This window comes from Leucoraja erinacea, chromosome 5 (genome assembly GCF_028641065.1).
Source record: "Leucoraja erinacea ecotype New England chromosome 5, Leri_hhj_1, whole genome shotgun sequence".
NCBI lineage: Eukaryota > Metazoa > Chordata > Chondrichthyes > Rajiformes > Rajidae > Leucoraja > Leucoraja erinaceus.
The window spans coordinates 84,727,340-84,754,298 of NC_073381.1; the positions used below are offsets into that span (position 1 = coordinate 84,727,340).

The following is a 26,959-nucleotide window of genomic DNA, read 5'->3' on the forward strand; positions in this document are numbered from 1 at the left end:
CTCGAATTACAATACAGTCACACTAAAAAAGTTATAATTCCATCTGCCATTACCTGGCCCACTTTTCCATTAGATATATTGAAGAGCTAACAAATGTGCACTATCTGTGAAGATTGATACCCATCCAGATAAAACACAGGACTGGAATAAGTCAGTAAGACCTTTCCAAAGTGCACACATTGATCAACGTTAACTTCCTTACGCTCATAGAGAATCACGTGGTGAAACATGTTGGGTCTTATACTAGAACAGTGTACTAATGAAGAAATAAGATCTATTTTCTCCTGTCATGGTTAAGCAGAAGAAATAATCATCCTTTTTTTTTAAACAACTGGTATCACTGTAATAATCTAGAAGCACCGAGAGACTGACATTACGGAGCTTTTGTTATTCATTAGAAAAATGTTGCTTCAGCGGGAAGAGAATTAGAGTGGATATTTCAGGCCAGAGCCCCTTCATCAAGACTAAAGAGGAGAAATAAAGCTTGGAGTGTGGGGGATCTTAGGGTTGCCTGCATTTTATAAATTCGTAGCACTCCCACACTATGGCCATCTGTACTATCAGAGTGATTACAGAGATGCCCAATGCAGGCTGGGAAACAGGAATTTGTTTTCCATCTGACCATGCTCCAACCTTCCTGATTCAATATTGAATTTTACTGCTTCAAATAATAAGATTTCTGCACCATTCTTATTGATGGCATTTGATGCTCTCAATGAGGTCTCCTCTGCATCGGTGAGACATCTCCCACATTATTTGTATAGGTTTTTTTGTTTATGTTCTTACCCTCTAATTGCTCCCATTTACTCACTGACCAAGATAATTTTTTTTAGATTATCACCATTGGCACCCCACTTTTACCCCATCAGATACATCATCTCTGCCTGCCCCCCTCCCTGCAACTCTACAACCTTCTTTTGTCCTCTTTTCAGTTCTAATGAAGGACTTCAAACTGAAATGGTGACCCAGTTGCTCTGCTCACTGCCTGACCTGCTAAATCTTTGCAACAATTTCCGTTTTAGATTTTCTACATTATTTGGGAAAGATATAGCTTTAAAGTCAGAAGAGGAAAGTTTTTTCCACAGGGTGGTGAGTACCTAGAGTGCACTGCCAGGAGTGGTGGAAGTAGATAAGATAGTGTAATTTAAGAGGCTTTTAGATAGGCAAATGGATTTGCAGGGAATAGAGGGATATCGAGTACGCGCAAATAGAAAATATTAGATTCATCATGTTTGGCAGACATTGTGGGCCAAAGGGCCTGTTCTTGTGCTGTGCTGTCCAATATGCTATGTCCAGCATCTGCATTTCTCGATTTTCACTTAGCTCAAATTTGAAGGGGTGAAGAGTCAATTGAGACAGAACTGAAGTTATAACTGTAGAAGTAAACAGAGATAATTTAAATAACATTAAAATGTTTTGAGTATGCAAGTACGACACTCCGATTCGGAAGATGTTCGGGAGATTACTTTTGTGGTTCAAAGTCAGCACTTATTGCACATTTTTAGTTGCCCTTGAATAAGTACTGTGAGCCATCTTCTTAAATCTGCTGTTGTAGGTAAAAAATACATATGTGGCTGGCCCAGTGAGTTTTTGGTTAACGCTGACCCTGAGATATTGAAGATGCTGGGAGATTCAGATTGGTAATGCCATTGAATACAAAGGGAAGGTGAGCAGTCTTTCTTGTTCGAGATAGTCTTTGCCCAATATTTCTGAGCTGGTTTGTTTCTTGCCACTTCTTAGCTCATGGTTGTATGTTGTTTACTTCTTACTATACACAGGGATGGACCACATTATTTGACGACTTCTTCTTGCGTATGGCGTGCACAGCCTAAAGTTGTAGGACAACTTGTTCTATTTGATCTTATTTGATTGTGCACATCAGGTTAATTGCCTTCGTCCAAACAGCGTGGACCACGTGAAGGTTGCAATCTCCTACCCCACATTATTTGACAAGGAGTTGGAAATGGAATGAATGCGTAGTATCTGTAAACATCACTACTTCTGAAATTATAAAAGGTTAATTATGCTGCAGGTGAAGATGGTTGGGTTTAGGTCCTTGTCTTGAGGAACTCCTGGGGTTATGTATCAGGGTGAGGATGATTGACCTTCAACTTTCATAGGTGTCTTTCCTTGTGTAAAGGTAAATTAGGAATACCTAGTCTAAGAGATTACATATTATGGTGATGCACATTTTATTCCTAGCACCTCATAGATACCCTGTTTTGAGGTGCCAGTTCTGTTCTTCAAAATTCCAAATCAATTTTGAAATACCCAGCAACAATTACAGAAAGAGCAAAAGGGATAAAATTGGAACGATGATTAGTTACTGACCTGAAATATTGACACTGTTTTTATGTCCTTATTACTTGTATTGTTTCTTTCAAGTGTTGTCAACATATAGTACTGATTCCTCAGCTGGGGGAGGAGAGTAGCTGGTAATCAGGAGGAGGTTTTCTTACCCATTTTTGAGCTGATACTATGAGATTTAATGGTCTAGAATAAATATTAGAGATTGATAGGGCTCACTATTCACCCACAGACCACTACATCATCGGCTTCATTCTGGGGGTACAGAATAAATCCTAGAATAGATAAGTGACTAAAATATATACCTCTGTTAGAATGACTATGTCAGGCTATTGTCTGACTGGTCTGTGGGATACCCCTCCCAACTCAGATACCAGTCAGAAGAAGGGTCTCGACCCAAAATGTCACCCATTCCTTCTCTCCAGAGATGCTACCACTGAGTTACTCCAACTTTTTGTGTCTATCTCCAGTGTTATATCTATGATTCAAGGATTCCGCTATTACCTGTTTTGATGAGAGTTCTTCACAGAATTAAAAAAGCCAATGGCAGACTTGGTTGAAAAGACTTGGTTTGAATAAAAAGACAAAAGAATCTCAAGATAATTATACGTTGAGGCCAGTGAATCCATCTGATAGGTAATAGAATTCTACCAATGCGGATTTTACTACTCAGAGGAGTGTTAAAGTGGAAACAGCTCTTGGTAAGGCTTATATATACCATTTTTTAGTTTGCATTGTCTCTCTTGCCTAGGCCTCACAATTTACTTTAGGAAATTATTCCTAATTTATTATTTCAGTATCTTCATCTTCCTTGTGTAACACAGAGATATCCTCTCAGGAGCAACCTTCAGTTTCCAAAGATAGACACAAAAGCTGGAGTAACTCAGCGGGTCAGACAGCATCTCTGGAGAAGAAGAATAGGTAACATTTTTGGTTGAGACCTTCCGACTGAGAGTCAGGGGAAAGGGAAACGAGAGATATAGATGGTGATATAGAACGATATAGAACAAATGAAAGAAAGATATGCAAAAAAGTAACGATGACAAAGGGAACAGGCCATTGATCGCTGTGGCCTTGCTGAGGCCATTTGCCATGCCTTTGCTTCCTTCCTGCCGCTGGCTGCTCCTCAGAGTTACTCCAGCTTTTTGTGTTTATCCGGTTTAAACTAGCATCTGCAATTCCTTCCTACACATTTTGTCTGCTCCACTGGGAAATCTCAAGTTATGCCGACTTTGAAGAAGTTCTCCTCTCTCCAATGAGAGTTGTGCAACATCCTCTCTCGCTGCTCCCTCTCTCTCATTCCTCTTGCTCTCTGACCACATTTTAAAAGCGGGAGAGAGGCGAAGGCACGGCAAATGGCCTCAGCAAGGCCACAGCCTGTTACCATTATCATCCTTACTTTTTTTCCATATCTTTCATTCATTTGTTCTATATCTCTCTATATTACCATCTATACCTCTCATTTCCCTTTCCCTTGACTCTCTGTCTGAAGAATTGTCTCGAACTGAAACGTCACTCATTTCGTTTCTCCAGAGATGCTGTCTGACCCGCTGAGTTACTCCAGCATTTTGTGTCTGTCTTCGGTTTAAACCAGTATCTGCAGTTACTTCCTACACACTTCAGTTTCCAACTTGTTCCAGGCTATCAAATATTCTCTTATCAAATATATATTAGATTTCACTATGTTCTAAACATAATAATAGGATTAATCCAGGTGACCAGCCTGGGTTACAATTGTTTATATCAACAACATATTAAACAGAGAACATACCTCTGAAAATAATCTTCACAGGTTTGATAGACCCTGTCATGAAATTCACTCATTGTTTGCACCAGCTGGTTTTTAACCTCCTCTGAGCAAACAATGAGAAAACCAGAAAGAAAATAGCTGGAGACTGCAACCAATGCCTCTCTAGGCCAATGACTGAACCAGTCCATTGTGCAACCTGAAATCAGGCCAGGAAACTTCAGGGCTCGAGATCGAAACTTTTCACCAACCTAATAACAAAACAAAGGAATAGTTGCATATATATATATATTATATACTAAAGATCTCCTAAATTATTTGCTGCACTTTAATAATCAAAAAAAATAACAACATAGATGTAGGATAGCAGAAATAAATAGAAAATGGATTAATCAAATTAGCTTTTTGATTAAGACAATTAAGTGTAAGAAACAGGCCACTTACATTTCAAATATCTATCTATATATATTACTAAACCTCTCATCGTGTGTGTGTGTGTGTGTGTGTGTGTGTGTGTGTGTGTGTGTGTGTGTGTGTGTGTGTGTGTGTGTGTGTGTGTGTGTGTGTGTGTGTGTGTGTGTGTGTGTGTGTGTGTGTGTGTGTGTGTGTGTGTGTGTGTGTGTGTGTGTGTGTGTGTGTGTGTGTGTGTGTGTGTGTGTGTGTGTGTGTGTGTGTGTGTGTGTGTGTGTCAGTCATGCCGTGAATTACACCAAAACGGTAAATGATAGTGCTACCATTTTTGGACCACCTTACCCACCATTGTCCTGTGGTGTGGTTTATCAAAGTGTCGTTCAGATTGATGTTATAATTTACAAGTTATTCACATTTTTAACTTTACAAAATCCCACTTTGAGAAAAACTTCTTCCATCTGCACTGGCAGTTAGCAGCTATGAAGTCACAATGGGATCTCATTTACATAAACTGCCCGTCAGCAGTGTTCCACTGGCAATTAGCAGTGTATGACATCACAATGGGATCTCATTTTCATAAACTGCCCGTCAAAAGTGTTCCACCCAGTGCAATGAAAGATTTGTTACATTGTTGTAAGGAGAGGGAGGGGGGGGGGGAGGGGGAGGGGGGGGGGGGGGGGGGGGGGGGGGGTCGAGAAATGTATTGTGTTTAGTGGCGGAGTGGGATAGGGGAGAGGTGAGGAGTGGGGGAGCAGGAAGATAGAGGGAGAGGAGGGGGTAGGGAGGGGCGAGGGGTTATAGAAGGAGGCAGTGACTGAGGGTAAGGGAAAGAAGAGAGAGAGATGGAGGAAGGAGGGGAGAAGAAAAGGGGAGAGAAGAGGGAGGGTGAAGAGGAGAGGAGGGAGTGAGCCGCGCCTGCGCAGTTGGGGGCTATGGGTGAGTGGTGGGATGTTGCGTTTGGGGACCAGCCCTCCCATGTGACAGGGACACAACGGGTTCCACTTGGTCTAGTATTATGTTACAATTTTACTTTTTCATCGAGCATTGTAGTTAAAAATAAATCTACAATGGATTTGTAAAGCACTTTTCATGAAAATACAATGACAATTCAGAAATTCTTGCCATTAGAATAAATTGAACAGGTTCATGGCTTTAAATGCTGTCACATTTTAGGACATTTGAGAGGGGGGTAGAGGGGGAGGGGGGGTAGAGGGGGGGGAGGGGGGGTAGAGGTTAGAGGGGTGGGGGTAGAGGGTAGAGGGGGAAGGGGGTAGATGGGGGTTTATAGGGGGGAGGGGGGGGGGGTTAGAGGGGGAAGGGGGGAGGTAGAGGGGGGGGGGGGGGGGGGTTAGAGTGGGAGGGGGATAGAGAGGGAGGGGTGATAGAGAGGGAAGGGGTGGGTCACGGTCCCATCCCAAGCCCTGGGCTTATAGTAAATATTATCTTCTATATTAAATGTATCTTATATAATCTGTATTTAAAAGTAGTTTGTCAGTGGGGCCTGTTCTCAGGTCACAGGCCATTTGGTCACAGGTCATTTGCTCTTTCTCAATGTCACATTCTTGTGAAGTGTTGTAATGACATGGTTCAGGATTTATGACTGTTTATACGTCCAAGACAACAAGGCTGGAATAACAATGGATTCTGTATTAAGTATGCTATGTTTAATTACACATATGTTGAGATAAGAGATGATACATTTGTGCAGGTTGTATCTTTTATTTTTATATATATGTATCTAAGAAAGTAACTTTGTTTTGATCTGAGAGAAGTGAGTGGTGTCTGCAGCTGTAACATTTCATTTGATCTGTAATGCTGTTGGTGAGGAGTCATAAAGAGGTCCAAGGATGAGTTTGGCATTCCATCCCCTGGAGACAGCAAGAGAAGGGGAGGGTGTGTGAGCTAGCCAAGAAGCAATTATCATTTATGAAGTGTGACATTTATACGACCCATGTGTGCTTGGAGATAGGAGGTGTGAGATTGGAATCAGCTTAAAAATCTTTGCAGTCTTTGCAAAGATAGAGAAAATTCATACTTCTAATGTTTATAAAACAAAGGTAATGTTAGTCTAAATATGTGATTTGTAATGAGACCATCTGGGAAATATATTGTCTTTTAATTTGATTTATAAACATTAGACCCCTGTATTTAGATCTGTAGATTAAGAGGTAACATTCTTCCCCGAGAGGTACAGCGTTTAATGGGAATAATGTGTCTTATTTATATAAATTGAGTGACCACTGTATCTCTTATATTTTGAGAAGTGAGTCCTGGGAATTGAGTCCACTTTTCTTTGATTTCACTTTGTTAAAATGAAACGACTCTGAACAAAGAAGTCAAGAGCACATGGCTGGCAAGGGGCCACAAGGGGGTCATGTGACTACATCAGTTGCAAATATGGAAATGTACTGGGAAGGAGGAGATAAGTGGGAGCAAGTGATTGGCTGATGATGAGGGAATGTCGGCAACTGATTGGATATGGAAATGTAACAAGGGTGGGGCATGCAGAGTTGAACATGGTATAAAAAGAGATGATCCTTTGTTTGTGGCTCAGAGAACTCCACGTAGACTGATGACGTAGGGTGATCCAGCTTTTATTTGCAAATAAAAGTTTAAACTTCTTGAAGAATTTTCCGCATTGTCCGAGTTAATTTTGAGTATTGGAAACCACGACAGGCTCGACTCTCACTCTAGCTCGAGCACCAGGCTCGGCTCCAGCCTGGGCCCGCGGCTCCATCATGTGTCAGGCGCCGGCAGCCGCTGCCACGCGAGTGCGCTGGAGTTCCCCTCCCTCCTGGAGTGTCCCGTCCAGCCTTGCAATTGTATTGTGAGATCACTTGGGAGCGCTGGAGTGCCTCTCCTTCCCCGAGTGTCCCGTCCTGCCTTGTGAGTCGATTGTGACGTCACTTGCGGGGTTTCTTTTTGAAAAAATAGATTTCTGGCTTAAAAAAAGTTTAAATTATTAAAAAGTGCAGAAATATAGGTGGGAATGCGACGGGAAGATGTTTATTACCTCAACGGGAAAAATGTGAGTAGAATGAGTGAAAATGGGAAGGCTGTGGCCAAGCGTTTGAAAGAAAATAGGAAAATAGAAATTGGCACACACACACACACACACGGACAGCCACAAACAAGACAAAGAGTTTTTGTAGTAGTATAGATTGGTACGATTTTAATCAGTACAGCAGATAATCAGTTGGTTAATATTCATTAATTTTAATAACTTTTAATATTTAGGGGCTCCTAAATTATTCCCTCCAATTGTACATTATATTAGCTGCTCATATCTATTTAAATCATTTGCTAAGGAAGTTGCGTGAACTTCTCATACCATTCTCTTGCCCACTGTAGGCCAATCGATTACCAGAGGACATAGGTTCAAGGTGAAGGGGAAACGATTTAATAGGAATCAGAGGGGTAACTTTTAAACACAAAAGGTGGTGGGTGTATGGAACAAGCTGCCAGACGAGGTAGTTGAGGCTGAGACTATCCTAACGTTTAAGAAACAGTTAGACAGGTAGATGGATAGGACAAGTTTGGAGGGATATGGACCAAACACAGGCAGGTGGGACTAATGTGGCTGGGTCATGTTGGCCGGTGTGGGCAAGTTGGGCCAAAGAGCCTGTTTCCACTCTGTATCACTCTATGACTCCATGACTCTAAATACCACCTGGATAAAATATTTTGATCCCTTGTGGATTGTTATGTTGGCACAGGTTTTCCAACACAGTAAAATTTGGGGTTATTTAAATGTATACATTTGTAATATATGTAACATTCTGACCGGAGAGAAGCAGAGAACAACATGTAGATTTGTTCTGGCTCTTCGTATAAAATATTCATATAAATTGTCAAAAGTTGGTGGGATCCGAGGTGCTTCTTTTTTCATTGGTGCAATCAGCGATTGAGTAATCTCATCAAGTTCATCCCGAGCAAATAAGTTTGATACCTGTCAAAGGAAAACAATGCAGAAAATGTTGAAAACTTGCAATTTTAACTTCTTCAGTACGCTTATTGTCATTGGTAAATATTTTTGATTCTGAGTTCTGTCGTCAGCCGTTCTATATGAAAATATTTTAAATAACAATTTTTCTGTATTCACGGTGGTTGAATCGACATTTAAACTCAGCGAATTTGAATTCACCAGATTTCCACTCATTTTATGTAGGTGTTGATCCAGCCACACACCCATCCATGCCTATGCAAACAAACAGATTAGTAGTTATTGGCCACTTCCTGTCTCCCCCAGACCCCTGTAAGCTTCCTCAACTTTGATTCTTATTTTCCTTCAGTGAGTTTAAGAGATTCAAGAGTGTTTGCCCCAGATATGAATCAGAACAATGAAAGTTTTATTTGCTGCAGCTTTATAGAAACATTGGACAAGAGGAAGAAAAAGACTGCAAAGGATAAATAAGCGTATTTGTGCTTGGAGACAAGTACTTTGTATGAGTACTTTGCATTTGTATTTATCAGGCAGGACATGGAGGACAGTGAGATCAGTGTGGAGAAAACTAATAAGACACCAAGGTTGCTGGAGTTGGGGACAGTCAGAAAAACTGTTAATGTATTGAATGGGATATAGATTAACTATGGAAATTGACACAGAAGTGGCAGATGCAGTTTAATCTGAACAAGTGTGAGATGTTGCACTTTGGGAGGTCAAATTTAAGGGAAAGGTACACAGTTGATGGCAAGACCCTCAACAGCATTGATAAGCTGCTGCTATCAGGCAACAGAACCATCCTACCAACAACTAAAGAACAGTCCTGAGCTATTATCTACCTCAATGGGAGACCCTCAGACGATCTTTTATCAGAATTCACTGGACTTTATCTTGCACTAAACGTTATTCCCTTTATCATTTATCTGTACATTGTGGATGGCTCGATGTAATCATGTATTGTCTTTCCGCTGACTGGTTAGCATGGAACACAAGCTTTTCACTGTACCTTGGTACACTTGACAATAACCTAAACTAAGCAGTGGGAGTTGAGTGGGAAAGGAGGCATGTAGTATGCTTCCTTTCATTGGTCGGGGCATGGGGTTTATGAACCAGGAAGTCGAGATGCAGTTCCATAAGACTGGTAAAGCAGCATTTGGAATATTGTGTAGAGTTTACATTGCTCAATTATAGGAAGTTTGGAGAGATTGCAGAAGAAGTTTATTAGAATGCTGTCTGGAATGGGGGGTATTAGCTACTAGGGGATATGAGGAGTGGTAGGACAGACTTGGATTGTTTTCTCCAGTACTCAAGGTTATCAGGATACTTAGTAGTATACAAAATTATGAGGGGCATAGATAGTTAGAAATTGTGTGTTATTCTAGGTAAACAATGAGTTCAAAATACATAGATCAACCATTGTAGTGCACAGCCTGCAGTGGTTTGAGGCTTAAGTGGGGTGGTAGTTAGGGTCAAGGAACTAATGGTTGATGGATAGAAGCTGTTGAACCTGGTGGTAATGGTTCTCAGATTCCTGTCGCTGCTTCCCAATGGTAACAGCAAGAAGAGTGCATAGTCAGGATGATATTATCTGCTTTCTCAAGATAGTGTGCATCCTGTAGATCATTTTCATAGTGGGGAAGTCAATAGCATGGTGGACCTGGCAAAATACACCACTTTCTGCAGCTTTCTTCATCCTTGTTTAAATTACAGAATCAGGTTGTGATGCCAGCAGCCAGTTTTTTTTTTACATTAGTTTTCCGATATCGCGAAATATTCAGACGTGCCAAGTTTTGTCAGAGAATTTCAGTATTCTAGTACCTGAAAATCAGTATTTTGCTGAGGAAATCAGTATTTTTACGCGGTGCCATGTTGGTGAAATTTTGTTAATTTTTTTATGTGCAGTCATACCCATGGAAGATTACAAGAATGCATAACTTGTTTATTGTGCATTTGTAAAACGGTTTATTGTGTATCATGTCATAGCTGCTTTCTTGCATTTGTCCAGACGTTTATCATTGAAAGTCATTTGGTAGCAATGTTTCCTCTCTCTCTCTCTCTCTCTCTCTCTCTCTCTCTCGTTTTCAAGCGTGCAATTAATAAAATATTATAATTAATAAAATGAATATTTGAATCAGCCCACTGGATAAAAGAATAAAAATAATTATGAAAGCTGCAGGATATAGAAGGAGATTATACCAAATACTTAAGGGGTTGACTGACAACAAATAGCTGAAAGATACAGAAGATAGATATGGAAGAAGCATGAAGAAGGGATTCTGTACATGTTTTAAGAAGGTACCTCTCCAGAAGAAAGAACATTGTTGAGATACTCAAGAAAAGACTCTTCCTTGATGTCATTATCGGTGAATATGAAAGTGATGCCCTTCCCGTCTGCTCCAGCTATTCTGTACAGTATCTTCAAGTCATCCATCAGGTTGCCAGCATTATATGCTCTAAATAAAAATCAGGTAAAAGACACACATTATAACAGAACAATATGTGTAGATTGGCTACTTCATACTAGCCAATTATAGTGCTTGTTAGTAGTAGCTCCGCTTAGTAAGTGCTTTATAGTATCAAGAGCCCGCTCACGCTGGTTAGTAGCAGTAGCAGCTTGCAGCTGTAACATATGCAGATCCATGCTGTAAGTGATTTAATAAACATGTGTTGTATCTTAATGTGTGTTTGAGTTGAATCATTACATGGTCAGACAGTGACTCCTGCCAACTCCGTTCATGTAGCAATGTTACAAAATTTTGAGATTTTAAAAATCAAGTCTTTAATTTATCCCATCAGATAAAGCATAAAAAGAAGTTTAATTTGACACCTAATTCACTTTCATATCTTCAGTATTAAAAAAGTTATGGCCATTTTCATACTCGGAAATTGGCATCTTGTTCCCTATTGCTTTTTCATTGACTTAACACAAAAGCTGTGATCGAGAACATTTAAAAGCCGATAACTTTCTTAAAATTTAAGAGAACTGAAATAAATTTTCAGTTATTATGGATTGAAGCATTCTGAAACAAATATGAAACAATCTTACCTAGATGACTTGAAATTAAAGCATATAATTAGTTAGTTACCTAATTGTAGCTAATTACAAAATTCAATTACTAGATCTAAACATCTATCCATTTCTTAAGAATAGATTAACATTTTTAAATAGCCTAAGTGTCCAAATAACATTCACACAAGAATTCAGAATATAACATAATTTTTAAATCTCATTGTCATGGGTTTATAGGCCAAATGGAAGGAATTTAATGTTTAATACCTGTAAATTAATGGCCATTTAAATCAGCTTGCCCGTGGGATTTTCTGGAACGGGACCATTTAGAACGTTGAGGTTGCCGTGTTTTTAGTCCCCATATCTGCAGCAAAAACACTGCCGGTTCTTCGCGGGAAAAAAATCACCGTTTCGCAACTTAAAATGTAAATTAAATACATCTTAAGAAACACTTTTATACATAAAAAGAAACTACTGGTCCTCCATAAAATCCGTCCCTGTTGTTGGCATTGACGGCTTCAGAAGGTGATTTTAATATCATTCCAGCGATTAACTTGTCGGGTGAATTAAAAAAAAAAAACACACAGAACGGCCGTAGGAACGATTCTTTAGCAAAAACTTGCACTCCAACAAATATAATTCAGGACCAGGTCGGGAAAAACCCTGTTTTAACCCCGCCCCCCCCCCCCACCCCCTCAAATGCGCCAAAATCGCACACACGGCCAAAGGCAGAATTGCAGCACCCTGAAGGTAAGTTTTGTAACATACCTAGTTCATGTTTATCAGGTTTTATTTTATTTTTATCATTTTGTGTCCTTATTATCTGCATTATGGCAAATTTGTGTCGTCGTCCAAGCCTTCTGACCTTTGATTCAGACATTGCTGAACGCTGGCGTTTTTTCGAACGTGACTACACTCATTATGCTCGCATCGTTCATTCTAATGACCCCCCTGATGTGTGTACATCTGTTTTGCTTAACCTGCGGGACCCGAGGCAATGAAGCATGCCGACAACTTCATTTTTGGGCCTGCTGTTTTGGATGACAACAGTCAGGTCCGAGTAACTGCTGAAACAATTGACGACCCAGTGGGTTTGCTCAGAAAATTCAGAGAGCTGTGTGATTTGCCTGATTATTGAAAGAACCAAGTTCTATGTTATTTTACAGCAGGTCAATGAACCTATTGAACGATTTATCAGCTACATGAAGCACATGGCTGTACGCTGTTGATTTTGTGATTTACGCGATGAACTCACCCGTGACAAATTGTTTGGTGGAATGCTTGATAGCAAACTGAGAGGTGAGCTTCTTCAAAACACTGAATTAACCCTTAAACAATCGGAACATGCCTGTCGTATTTCCGAGATAACGTCTCCCCACACTGATTCTGTGCTTTTCAGTCCCCACTCGTAGGATAGCGTTAATCTTACAGACTTCTCCTCTCGCAACCCCCGCACCGGGTCTGCTGCTCATTGTCAAAGTTGTAACTATTTCCATGCTAAGGGTCGACAGTTCTGTGTTGCCTACGGGAAAGCTTGCAATTTCTGTAAGAAGTTAAACCATTTTGCTCGATGCTGCCATTTCCGTGTAACTCCTGCAGCCTCAAGGACGAGCCTGCACCTGCACCTGCTTCAACATGAGCTCACTGATAATGACTTCCAAGAGCCTGAGTTATCATCCTCCGCTCTGCTCTCAGACAGTGCAGATACCAATTCTGCCATCCACTCCCTCCTCCCTTCATCTAACGAGCGACTTGATCCTGAAGTAACCATGTTTGTGAATAACAGGCCTCTTCTCGCCAAGGTGGACACTGGCGCAAAATGCAATGTCATCTCATTAAGGGAGTTTAAAAACAAATTGTAATGCTGAACGTATAGATAAGGCCTCCGCTACGCTTCGGGCTTGCGGGGGAGAAGTCCTGCACCCACTTGGAAAAGCTGATTTAAAGTGCACTGTAGATGAACAGACCCATATCTTGCAGTTTTATATTGTTAAGGCAGATTCAGAGACTTTGCTCGGTATCAATGCATGCCACGATCTAGGCCTGGTTTACTTTGGACGCGCTATCCACAAACTCTGCCTCACTGATGAGCCCACTGGGTGGGGTGGGGAGGGGGGGGGGGGGCACGGGCACAGTCCCTTGTGGTCTCTGGGCAGAAAGAGGTTCTGGCATCTCAGGCTTGCCCCAGCCACATAGTCTTAAGTAGAGGGACTTATTGCGTGGGGCTTCTTTCCCAGCAGTCAATGCCGTATTGGTGGCCTCAGTCTTCCTCAAAACAACACCAGGTGAATACAACTAAGATGTAGGCCTTTTGTCTGTCCCTCTGGCTCACTTGCCTGGGTTTTATAGGGAATAGGCTGACAAGATTCAATAGCAGCTAATTGGACTCAGCTGTTCTCAACGATGCTGTGGATTGGCCTATCCAGGACTGTCAGCCAGTTAAAGGATTCAGGGCAACAACCAAGGTGGAGGGTGCTGTCACAAGGGATCTACCTGCCTTGCTTGTCCTTCACTCTAACAGGAACAAACATTCTACAAATTCTCATCATTACATTTTTAAGAGCCTCCCATTTTCTGGACATCCTTTTGCCTGCAAACAACTCTGGCAATTTCCTGCTTAATAACATCAATGTTGGTATTGCCCCAGTTTTAGAACTTTAACTTGTGGACCAGCTCTGTCCTTTTCCACATTTAAATACTAATAGAATTGTGGTAGCTGGACCCAAAGTGCTTGCCCACTGACACCTCAGTCAGTTGCCCTGCCCTATTTACTAAGAGTTGATCAAGCGTTGTCCTTTTCCTTGCAGGGTCCTTTATATATGGTGTTAGGAAACTTTCCTGAACACGCTTGACAAATTCCAAGCCCTTAGTCAGTCCCAATCTATATTGAGAAATTTAAAATCCCTTGCCATGACAATCCTATACATTGTCATAAATGAAAATGAATTGGATTTGCCAAAATACAACTTGGTAAGTAATCTAGTCTGTGTTTTGTTTTCTACACTGTGTCTTCCCATGATCAGTAGGTTGGTGTCTTCAGTGTGGAAAAGGAAGGATCTTTGTGCTATTTCCCCATTGTTGGCAGTTTGCTCCCTGATGACATCCGTTACAAGATAGGGTGGGCAGAGTGGAGTAGGGGTGCGTGGTGTGGTGGAGGATGTATTCCTAAGTTTTGTGACATTGCCTGCCATATGGTCTATCAAGAATATTCATGCTATCCTACCTATGATAACCTCCAAAATAAAATGAGTGTAAATTATTTACTAACCTTGTTAAAGTGATCTGAAAAATTTTATAACCAGCAATGAAAGATGCCAATTTTGTAAGGCATTGTTTTCCAGAACCACCAACTCCAACCAGCAAGGCATTTCCACAATTGGTTCGGATTATACGAGACACCTGCAAAATAATGTTTTCTTGCTGTCAGTGGTATGATTATTTTTTACTAATGAACCATATGATTCTATGAAAGTTAAATCGTGTTCATCAAATTTGCTAGAGCTCTTTGAGGATGTAACAAACAAAGTAAATAGATGATGATGTGTGTTTTACTTTTCAGAAAGTATTCTTTGCCAATGAATAAACTAAATTAGTAGCACAAATTTTAGTTTCCTTTCAGTGTTAATATAAATATGTAATTCTAATTGAAGTATATTCAATTAAAGCAAATCCACTTATAATCATAATTGGTGACACAGTGGTGCAGACTGACTATGGGTGCTTTCTGTACAGAGTTCATATGTTCTCCCTCGTGGCTATGTGAGTTTTCTCCGGGTCCTCTGGTTTCCTCCCACATTCCAAAGATGTGCAGGTTTGTAGGTTAATTGGCTTCTGTAAATTGTCCCTAGTGAGTAGGGTAGAACAAGTGTATGCATGATTGTTGGTCGGCATGGACTTGGTGGGCTGAAGGGCCTGTTTCCATGCTGTTCCTCAAAACTAAACTAAACCAAATTGATCATACTGATCAAGCAAACAATTAAATCAAAGAGAAAAGTAAACTGACCAAGGGCAAACCCATTAGATAGGCATGCAAAATCACACACAAATAAACTGAGTAAAATATTCTTACTTTCAGTCACTAAGCCACAATTACAACAGAATTCTTGCTCTAGCAATGAATGAAAATGCCACCTTTGGTTACCTCAAATGATACAAATGACAAAGACGAGTTAAGAATATAATAAAATAAGAGCAGGAATAGGCCACTTGAAACTTCAAGCCTGCCCCACCATTCAATATGATTATAGAAACACAGAAACATAGAAAATAGGTGCAGGAGTAGGCCATTCGGCCCTTCGAGCCTGCATCGCCATTCAATATGATCATGGCCGATCATCCAAATCAATATCCCATACCTGCCTTCTCTCCATCCCTTTAGCCACAAGGGCCACATCTAACTCCTTCTTAAATCTAGCCAATGAACTGGCCTCAACTACCTTCTGTGGCAGAGAATTCCACAGATTTACCACTCTCTGTGTAAAAAATGATTTTCTCATCTCGGTTCTAAAAGACTTCCCTCTTATCCTTAAACTGTGTCCCCTTCTTCTGGACTTCCCAAACATCGGGAACAATCTTCCTGCATCTAGCCTGTCCAACCCCTTAAGAATTTTGTAAGTTTCTATAAGATCCCCCCTCAATCTTCTAAATTCTAGCGTGTACAAGCCAAGTCTATCCAGTCTTTCTTTATATGAAAGTCCTGACATTCCAGGAATCAGTCTGGTGAACCTTCTCTGCACTCCCTCTATGGCAAGAATGTCTTTCCTCAGATTAGGAGACCGAAACTGTACTCCAGATGTGGTCTCACCAAGACCCTGTACAACAGCAGTAGAACCTCCCTGCTCTTATACTCAAATCCTTTTGCTATGAATCTGTGCCATTGTGATCTCTCCCAGTTCTCTATACCAGCTCCTAATTTTTCAAAAGTTAATTCTCTTACACCCAATCATCTAGCCTCTACAAATCTATTAGATGGAGAATGTGAAAGATGTGAAAGAATGTGAAAGATTCATCATTCTTTGTAAGAAGTTGTTCCTTCACAAGTAAATAATGAATCTTTTTCAGGTAGCCTCAAATGCCAGTATATTCTTAAATAATGATCAACACTGTGTACTCTGTATAGTTGTAACATTACTTCCATATTTCTGAACCTCAGCCCTCATGCAATAAGGATCTAAATGCCACTTCATAAACATTCCTGCACCTGCCTTCCAACTTTTGCAATTGGTGTACAAGAATCTTTAGATCCCTCTGTCCTTTGTTCATCTGCAATTTTTTTCTATTCAGTTTATAAAATGCCTTAATATTCTTTATGATGTGCATGAATTTATATTTCCCCATATTAAACTTCATTAGCAAAGTTTTTCCCCACTCCTTCAACTTATCCTTATTCTCAGAGTTACAAGAGTCAAGAGTCAAGAGTCAATTTAATTGTCATTTGGACCCCTGGAGGTCCAAACGAAATGCCGTTTCTGCAGCCATACATTACACACAAATAGACCCCAGACACAACATAATTACATTTAACATAAACATCCATCACATAGCTGTGATGGAAGGCCAAATAAACTTATCTCTCCACTGCACTCTCCCCCCCCCGATGTCAGAGTCAAAGTCATAGCCCCCGGCTGGCGATGGCGATTGTCCCGCGGCCATTAAAGCCACGCCGGGTGATGCGAGGTCGCACACCGGGTCTTGGTGTTAGAGCCCCCGGCGTGCGCTCGCAGAGTCCGCGGCCATTCCAGCCGCGCGGGGCAGTGATGTAGGCCCCGCTCCAGGAGCTCTTCAACCCCGCAACTCGGGCGGGAGAAGTCGCCGTTGCAGGAGCCCCGAAAAGCGGTCTCCCTCCAGGGAGCCGTGGGCTCCCGGTGCCGTCGTCCACAGACCCGTCGTTGGAGCCTCCGACTCTCCGGTAGCAGCAGCAGCAGCAGCAGCAGCAGCGCTCCTCCACCGCTCCACCCGCTCCGGACTCGGCCAGCTCCGCGACGGCAACGGTGAGTCGACACCTGAGTCCCCGGCTTCTTCCTGTTGGAGGCCGCTCCTCGTTGCGGCCCCAACGACAGCTGAGACCCGACGAGAAAAGGTCGGGTCTCCAGTGCAGGGAGAGATTCAAAAAGTTTCCCCCCCCCCCTCCCACCCCCACCCCCGCCCCCCCACACACACACCCAAAAACTACATAAAAACACAACAAAAAATAATAAAAACGCGGACAGGCTGCAGAGGCCGCTGCTGGCCAGAGCCGCGCCGCCTACCGGTTACATGACTTTGTTACATGTTTTTGTGTATTTGGCAAACTTGGTTACTCTTGTATTCTCTCTGCTCTGGATATTGTAAATTGTAAGTAATTGCAGGGCAAAAACAAAAACGGATCCCTGGCACGCTCCATTAGTTTTATCCTTCCACTGTGTTCTATGTGATTATTATGCAAACACACTTCAGCAAAATCTAAGTGATTGTATCTTATGCACCAATCTTTCATTTGCACCTTGTGAAATATCTTCTGAAAGGTTAAATACACAACATAAGCTATTGACTCTGTTTCTCACATCCACAAAGAGCTGTTGCAAATTTGTTGAACATGATTTAACTTTCATAGAATCATATGGTACAAGAACTAGCCTATGCAGTCCACCAATGCTGACCATGCCTATTTGTTTGGGTCAAAGACCCGTCATTTATTTATTTGCCCTTGTACTCCACAATTTGAGATTTGTAATAGAAAAAAATCACGTGGTAAAAGTGCACATTGTCAGATTTTAATAAAGGCTATTTTTATACATTTTGGTTTCACCATGTAGAAATTACAGCTGTGTTTATACATAATCCACCCATTTCAGGGCACCATAATGTTTGGGACACAACAATGTCATGTAAAATGAAAGTAGTCATGCTTAGTGTTTTGTTGCATATCCTTTGCATACAATGACTGCTTAAAGTCTGCGATTCATGGACATCAACAGTTCTCTGGTGATGCTCTGCCAGGCCTGTATTGCAGCCATCTTTAGCTTATGCTTGTTTTGGGGCTAGTCCCCTTCAGTTTTCTCTTCAGCATATAAAAGGCATGCTCAATTGAGTTCAGATCAGGTGATTGACTTGGCCACTCAAGAATTGACCATTTATTAGCTTTGAAAAACTCCTTTGGGTTGCTTTAGCAGTATGTTTGGGATCATTGTCTTGCTGTAGAATGAACCACCGGCCAATGAGTCTTTAGACATTTGTTTGAACTTGAGCGGATAGGATGTGTCTATACACTTCAGAATTCATTATGCTACTACCATCAGCAGTTGTATCATTAATGAAGATAAATGAGCCAGTACCTTCAGCAGCCATTTACTGCCATTTGGAAGCGAATGGGCTATTTAGCAGCCATACATGCCCAGGCCATAACACCTCCACCACCGTGTTTCACAGATGAGGTGGTATGCTTTGTATCTTGGGCAGTTCCTTCTCTCCCCCATACTTTGCTCTTGCCATCACTCTGATATGTTAATCTTTATCTCATCTGTCCATAAAACCTTTTTCCAAAACTGTGGTTGCTCTTGAAGTACTTCTTGGCAAACTGTAGCTCGGCCATCCTATTTTTGCGGCTAACCAGTGGTTTGCATCTTGCAGTGTAGCCTCTATATTTCTGTTCATGAAGTCTTCTGCAGACAGTGGTCATTGACAAATCCATACCTGACTCCTGAAGAGTGTTTCTGATCCGTCGGGCAGGTGTTTGGGGTTTTTGGTCTCTTCCTTCAGTGGGATGCGACCTTTTCTTGTCGTATCCCCCGTCTATGTGTTTATTGTGTGTTTTGTTATTTTATTCTATGTTATGACTGCAAGGCATGAAATTTCATCAGACTAAAAAGTCTGAATGACTATAAAGGATACTTGATACTTGACTTGATAGTTCCTGCCAAATGACATTATAATTTTGCCCCAATAATTACCTTCCCCCAACATCCAGACCTCTCCCTATTCAAAACAATCTTTATATCACCAGAAGTTTAATATGGTGATAGTAAATGCCCCAAAAATCTGGATGATAATAGTACAGAACGGGTCAGTGCCTAGTGGAAAAGAGGATGTGCATGCAACAAAACATTTGAAATAGATCTAAATAATCTGCAATGTTTATCCAAATTTCTGAAATGCAAGTATATCTGGAGCTGCATAAAGTGGTTGGATTCATCTATATAATTAAAAGTCTCATCTTGACCACTTCCTGTTTGCACTGCATATTGAGTTTAGAAAAAATGCTACCACTTACGGCTGTGATTTTTGGCCATCTTACTCAGAGTCCCCTCTGCTGCGCAGGACAAGAGGATTTTTCCCATCGATGAAAAATAAGACTTATTAATGTTTTTTAAATGTTGTAATTCTCTCTCCTGTCAATCACGCCATGAAGGCCATGCCCCTTCCGGTGGGACAGGGAGGGACTATAAAACCCAGAATGTGGGTTTGGCTCGGTCTCTGCAAGATGGGGGAGGGAGAGGTCACAACTCTCTGTCTGAACTGTGAAGCAACTGAACACACTGAATGTCTACTGAACTGAGAGTGTGGTTTTTATGTGGTTTTATGGTGGTTTTATGGTGGTTTCACCCTGCTTGAAATGGTATGAAACTGCATTTGAATTTGGTGGCCTTGCACCCTGCGTGAAGTGGTAGGAAACTGCATTTGAATTTGGTGGCTTTGCATCCTGCTTGAAATGGTATTTCAAGGAATAGCCATGAGTCAACTGCCAGCCCACCAGCCGTTAGTGACTAAGCTGCCAGCCCAAGAATCCATTCAGCCCACAATGTCCATACTAGCCCTCTGGAAACCAGTCCCTTCAGCCCACAACACACATACTAGCGCTCCACTGGCCACCAATATTGGAATTGGTGCAGAGGTGGAATATTGCGTTGGGGGACCAACCCTCCCATGTGAACATGAGACCCAATGGGTCCCACTTAGTCTAGTTAAGTTATAGTTAGATACATTTTAAAATCTTACCTTAACCAGATGTATCATTGCATCTTTAAAGAAGACAAGATCAAGATATCCTGATCGAACACCTTCATTATGTTGTGCTTGATAAAACTGTAATTTTTCAGTCAGGAATTCATAGCTCGGAACCTGGAACATATTCATTTATGATCATTAGAATATCATTGAGAAAACATCACAAAGATAATAGTACATACAAGATGGCACAAGGGTAATGCAGGTTAACTATCCTAAGCAGACTATAATTGCTCCGACACAGCACTTAGCTTTGTAAAATGCAAATTCATTTTAAATACTTTAATTCTCCTTCCCATTCATACACTGACCTTTCTGTCCTGGGTCTCCTCCATTGTCAGAGCGAGGCTAATTGCAAATTGGAGGAACAGCATCTTATATTTCACTTGGGCAGCTTACAGCCCAGTATTAATGATGATTTCTCTGACTTCAAGTAACCCCGGCATACACTCTCTCTCTATCCCTCCCCCACCCAAGTCGCACCAGCTTTTCATTTTCACCCAACAAACAGCTAACAATGGCCTGTTTCCTTTATTGTCGTAACTTTTATGCATACCTTTCAATCGTTGTTATTTATCTCTCTACATCATAGTTTATCTCTCTATATCTTTCGTTTCCCTTTCCCGTGACTTTCAGTCTGAAGAAGGGTCTCGACCTGAAACGTCACCCATTCCTTCCCTCCAGAGATGAGGCCTGTCTCGCTGAGTTGCTCCACATTTTTGTGTCTATCCTCGATTTAAACCAGCATCTGCAGTTCCTTCCTACACACTACACTATTCTACTAGCCACTGTTCGCTTGTTTTCTGTTGCCTGCTCTTGCTCTTGCATCTCAGAATGAGTGTGCAGGTGAGACAGGATATCTTGAAAGGGAATTTTGGTGCCTGTTGTTTATTTATGTTATTGAAATGTGGTTTGAAGGCAAGTTTGGGTGAACCAATCAGCCTGTAGAAGGGTCCGGACACCAAAGTGTCACCTATCATGTTCTTTAGAGATGCTGCCTGACCCGCTGAGTTATTCCAGCACTTGGTGTGCCTTTTTTTCCCTGTTAAGGCATTATTAGAATATTTTAAAAGCTGTAAACCATTTCTACCCCATTATCTTTTGACCATCATAAAAGCAAATCCATTATCCTGCACCTTCATGTATATGTTTTTTTGTTTGCTTTAGCTTACTGCATTACTATCTAAATGGCGTCAAGTTGGGAAAAGGGGAAGTACAACGGGATCTTGGGGTCCTTGTACATCAGCCTATGAAAGTAAGCATGCAGGTACAGCAGTCAGTGAAGAAACCGAATGGCATGTTGGCCTTTATAACAAGAGGAATCAAATATAGGAGCAAAGAGGTCCTTCTGCAGTTGTACAGAGCCCTAGTGAGACCATACCTGGAGTATTGTGTGCAGTTTTGGTCCCCTAATTTGAGGAAGGACATTCTTGCTATTGAGGGAGTGCAGCGTAGGTTTACAAGGTTAATTCCCGGGATGGCGGGACTGTCATATGCTGGGAGAATGGAGCGGCTGGAGTTTAGAAGGATGAGAGGAGATCTCATTGAAACATATATGATTGTTAAGGGCTTGGACACGCTAGAGGCAGGAAACGTGTTCCCGATGTTGGGGGGAGTCCAGAACCAGGGGCCACAGTTTAAGAATAAGGAGTAAGCCATTTAGAACGGAGACGAGGAAACACTTCATCTCATAGGGAGTGATGAGTGTGGAATTCTCTGCCTCAGAGGGCGGTGGAGGCAGGTTCTCTGGATGCTTTCAAGAGAGAGCTAGATAGGGCTCTTAAAAATAGCAGAGTCAGGGGATATGGTGAGAAGGCAGGAACGGGGTACTGATTGGGGATGATCAGCCATGATCACATTGAATGGCGGTGCTGGCTCGAAAGGCCGAACAGCCTACTCCTGCACCTATTGTCTATTGTCTATTACATTGCAATCAGAGTCAGCATATAATCTGAATATTCTTTCTTTCACTGACAAAGACTTTGTGAGACACAAAAGTTGTCCCTGAATGAAATAGGTGATAGGTGTTGCTCCCAGGGCATCCTGGTCTTTATGGGTTTGAAGAAATTTACATCCATGTTTGTCTGGAAAACGATTGAGAAACTTAATTAAAAAGTTAGCTGTGCAGGGTTAATGTTTACTAATGAAACAACCAAAAGTGGGAATTCAGAGCCAACAAGTTTCCATAATGGTGAAAGAAATGGCCAACTAATCTAAGAAACCATGAATATCAAAGGATTCATTCAAATGGTTGGATAATGAAAAACAAGGAGTATTTTGCAGGTTCAAAGATTCACCAGGACACTGCCTGGGGTGGAGCAGTTCAGTTATGATGAGAGACTGGAGATACCAGTTCTGTTCTCCCTGGTTTTCCTCTGGATTTTTTTGAGGATGTAACAAGTAGAATTGATTATGGAGAATCAGTGGATGTGGTGGATCTGGACTTTCAAAAAGCCTTTGACAAAGTCCCACACAAGAGATTAGTGTGCAAAATTAGAGCACATGGTTTTGGGGGTAGGATATTGACATGGATAGAGAACTGGTTGGCAGACAGGAAGCAAAGAGCAGGAATTAATGGGTCCTTTTCAGAATGGCAGTGCAGTGACTATTGGGGGGCTATTGCCAGATCAGTTCTGGGACCCCAGTTATTTACAATATGTATTAACGATTTAGACGAAGGAATTAAATGTAAGATCTACAGGGCCCCGGCGAGACCACACCTGGAGTATTGTGTGCAGTTTTGGTCTCCTAATTTGAGGAAGGACATTCTTGCTATTCAGGGAGTGCAGCGTAAGTTTACCAGGTTAATTCCCGGGATGGCGGGACTTGCATATGATGAAAAAATGAATTAACTGGGCTTATATTCACTGGAAGTTAGAAGGATGAGAGGGATTCTTATAGAAACATATACAATTCTTAAGGGATTGGGCAGGCTGAATTGCAGGAAAAATGTTCCTGATGTTGGGGGAGTCCAGAACTAAGGGTCCCAGTTTAAGAATAAGGGGTAGGTCATTTAGGACTGAGATGAGGAAAAACTTTTTCACCCAGAGAGTTGTGAATCTGTGGAATTCTCTGCCACAGAAGGCAGTGGGGGCTAATTCACTGGATGTTTTCAAGTTAGATAAAGCTCTTAGGGCTAACGGAATCAAGGAATATGGGGGAAAAGCAGGAACGTGGTACTGATTTTACTTCGGAGTCACGTGAATGATTCCGTGAAGAACCCGCTCAGCACGCATGTGCGACCATTACGCCAGCAGTGCAACAAGCGGCTACAGCGGGAGTCAGGCGCTCCCGCTGCAATTTAAAAGACGGACCGTCAGGTAAGTGAACTGAGGTCGGCTTTACTTACCAAAGAAGAGCCGTCTGATTTCTCTTTCAGAAATGAGTACACCAAAGACAAGGCTCTCAAACAAATCTGTCCCCCATTCGACTCCACCAGAGGAGCGTTTCATCAGGGGGGGGGGGCAGCAACAGGCGGTAGGAACGCTAACCGAGTGCTCCGTTATCCCCGACACCGTACCGAGCCCAGCCCCACTAGCGCCTGAGCAGTGGGCTGGAGGGAAAGCTACCAGGAAAACCGTCCGACCGGTGGTTTCCGACAAGTCGGACGGGGACATCTCTCCACCCGAGCCGGGGAGAGACAGTCGCCTGAGTCGCATGGAGCGGCTCTTGGAGCAGGTGCTCCAGCGAGGTGCACCCCAGGAGGGGCGCTCTTGCAGAGGGAGGTCAGGCACTGTCCATTGCTTCCTCCTTACCAGAGGATAGCTTTGGTGACCAGGACTGGGTTGGTCAAGAAGAGGGGACGATGGCTGAAGATCTCGGGAGTATGCAAGGGGTGCAGGTATAGGCAGAGCTGCTTGGTGTAGTGGACCGCTACGTAGCAACCCCACGTGCAGGAAGACCATTAGAAGCCAAACTAGCGGCCAGCACCAACCACCTCTGCAACAGGGCTCTACAGGAGCAGGTGGTCAATTATGCTTTAGAAACATATACAGTGCCGGAGAACTGTGAGTCCCTCAAAGTGCCAGGTGTAAACAGCCAAATCTGGGGGCACGTTGGGACAAACATCTGACACCACGAGCTAAAACTGCAGTGGATCCTCAGGCTCCTGACGTCGGCCATCACTTCGTTTGCTTGTTCCGTGGACAACACCAAGATGACCACCACTCAACAGGATACTTTCGCGCTGTTGTGCAATACGCAATTTGAGATTAACAAACCTGCGTAAAGAAATAATAAAACCTGCCCTCAATCCTAAAGTTGCGAGGTTGTGCAAAACCCCAGCCTCTGAGCCAGACATACTGCTCTTTGGCAATGACCTCCCGCGAATGAAGGATATGGCCGAGGCCTCAAAAACTCACGGTCCAATGAAGGCAGGGCATGGGACGAGCAAACCTAGAGCAATAAACACCAAGTGGCAGCACCCCGTCGCGTCCACCAGTCGACGTCCACCATATAGGACTGGTGAAAGCTCGGGGTCCGCATTCTATCACCGTAAGTCTTTTTTAGACCAGGGCCCAGAGCGGACCCCATGGAAAATGCGCCACTCCCCAACGTCAACGCCACATCAGACAACACGCAAGCCTCGTGGGACCTGCGGAAACCGGAGGATATACCCATAACCATGGAGGTAGGTGGGTCTGGTTATACTAACAGGTGGAGGTTACACCAGTTTAAAGGAGCATGGGAGTCTATCACGAGTGATCAGTATATACTCAATGGCATTAGTGGATACAAAATACAATTCATAACAGGTAAATTGCCACCAGTTCAACATTTACCCCAAAGGGTATTTTCCCTCTCAGTGAAAGAAAAACGAGAGGGACAAGTTGAACTGATGAGACTAATTACAACGGGTATCATTGAAAAAATAAAACATGAACCCATGGAATTTGTATCAAATATATTCACTAAAACCAAAAAAGATGGTGGATGTCGCATCATCATCGAGTTAACATCACTAAATATGTTTGTTAAGTATATACATTTCAAAATGGAAACGTTTGTTACTGCCAAACAACTAATTTCCAAAGGATACTACATGGCAAGCATTGATCTTAAAGATGCTTACTATTCAGTACCTATTCACAAGGATCATCGCAGATACCTGAAGTTTACCTGGATGGGGCAAATATGTCAGTTTAAAGCATTACCCAATGGTTTAACATCAGCCCCAAGACTATTCACCAAGATACTAAAACCAGCCTTGGCAATATTAAGAAGACAAAAACATATTGTCATGGCATATCTTGATGATATCTTAATAGTAGGCAAAACCATGGAATTGACTATGTCAGCTGTATCAGCTACCAAACAGTTGTTCGAAACCTTGGGATTTGTCTTACATCCAGATAAATCCAAGTTGAAGCCATTCACAACTATGGACTACTTGGGCTTCACAATTAATTCAGTCCATATGACTGTAACTTTGGCAAGAGACAAAACAGTTGCATTGGCACAATCATGCAACAATCTAATGGTCAACAAACGACCAACTATTCAACAAGTAGCAAGAGTAATTGGGAAAATGGTAGCAGCATTTCCGGCTACGCAATTCGGACCTTTGCACTATCAAAACTTACAAAGAGCAAAGGTACAGGCACTAAAACGACATGCAGGTCATTATGATCGTGTCATGAAGTTACCCACTGAAGCAATATCAGAACTACAGTGGTGGGCAGAAAACGTTTGCCATAGTTTCAGCCCTATTATCATCACTAACCCTACGCTAGTTATCCAAACAGATGCCAATGCTCAAGGCTGGGGAGCAACTAACGCCATATCCAGCACAGGTGGTAAATGGACTAACCCCGAGTCATCATTACTGCTTACACTGGGCATAAATTATCTAGAGATGTTGGGTGCCTTCTATGGTTTAAAAGCATATGCATCAAATATGCATCACTTGCATGTTCGGTTACAAATAGATAATACTACGGTGGTGGCCTACATTAACCATATGGGCGGCATAAAATCGTTATCATGCAACAAGTTGATTAACACAATTTGGCAATGGTGTGTCGAAAGACATATTTGGCTATCAGCAACTTATCTACCAGGTAAGCTAAATACAGTGGCAGACACCAGGTCACGTAAATTTAATGACAACATCGAATGGATATTAAACCCCAAAATATTTGCAAAAATTGTCAAGCAATATGGCACGCCAGATATCGATTTATTCGCATCAAGGCTAAATCACCAGGTACCTATGTATGTCGCCTGGGAACCAGACCCTGAGGCAGCAGCGGCAGATGTGTTCGCGCTGGATTGGGGAAATTTCTTCTTCTATGCATTTCCTCCCTTCTGCCTCATTAGTCGGGTACTACGCAAAATACAAATGGACTCTGCTTCAGGTATTTTGATAGTACCCGACTGGCCTACGCAGCCATGGTTCCCGATACTCCATGACATGGTTGTTAAAACACCCAGTGTCTGGCATAAGCCACCCATGCCATGAAAAAATCAAACTCCTGGGTTGCAGATTCTGAACAGACCATTGCTGGGACTGGGATTATCAGAACAAACTGTCAACACCATGTCAGCATCCTTCCGAACA

The 26,959-nt window shown here is 42.2% G+C and overlaps 1 protein-coding gene across 1 annotated transcript in view; it reads right to left on the minus strand.

The window, feature by feature from the left end:
• Window positions 1-26,959, minus strand: part of LOC129697508 (dynein axonemal heavy chain 8-like) — a 641,267-nt gene that overhangs the window by 112,179 nt on the left and 502,129 nt on the right. The window contains 5 exon segments of the mRNA XM_055636144.1: window positions 4,079-4,305; window positions 8,250-8,414; window positions 10,708-10,861; window positions 14,687-14,817; window positions 20,392-20,514. Coding sequence (XP_055492119.1) covers window positions 4,079-4,305; window positions 8,250-8,414; window positions 10,708-10,861; window positions 14,687-14,817; window positions 20,392-20,514 — 800 coding nt within the window.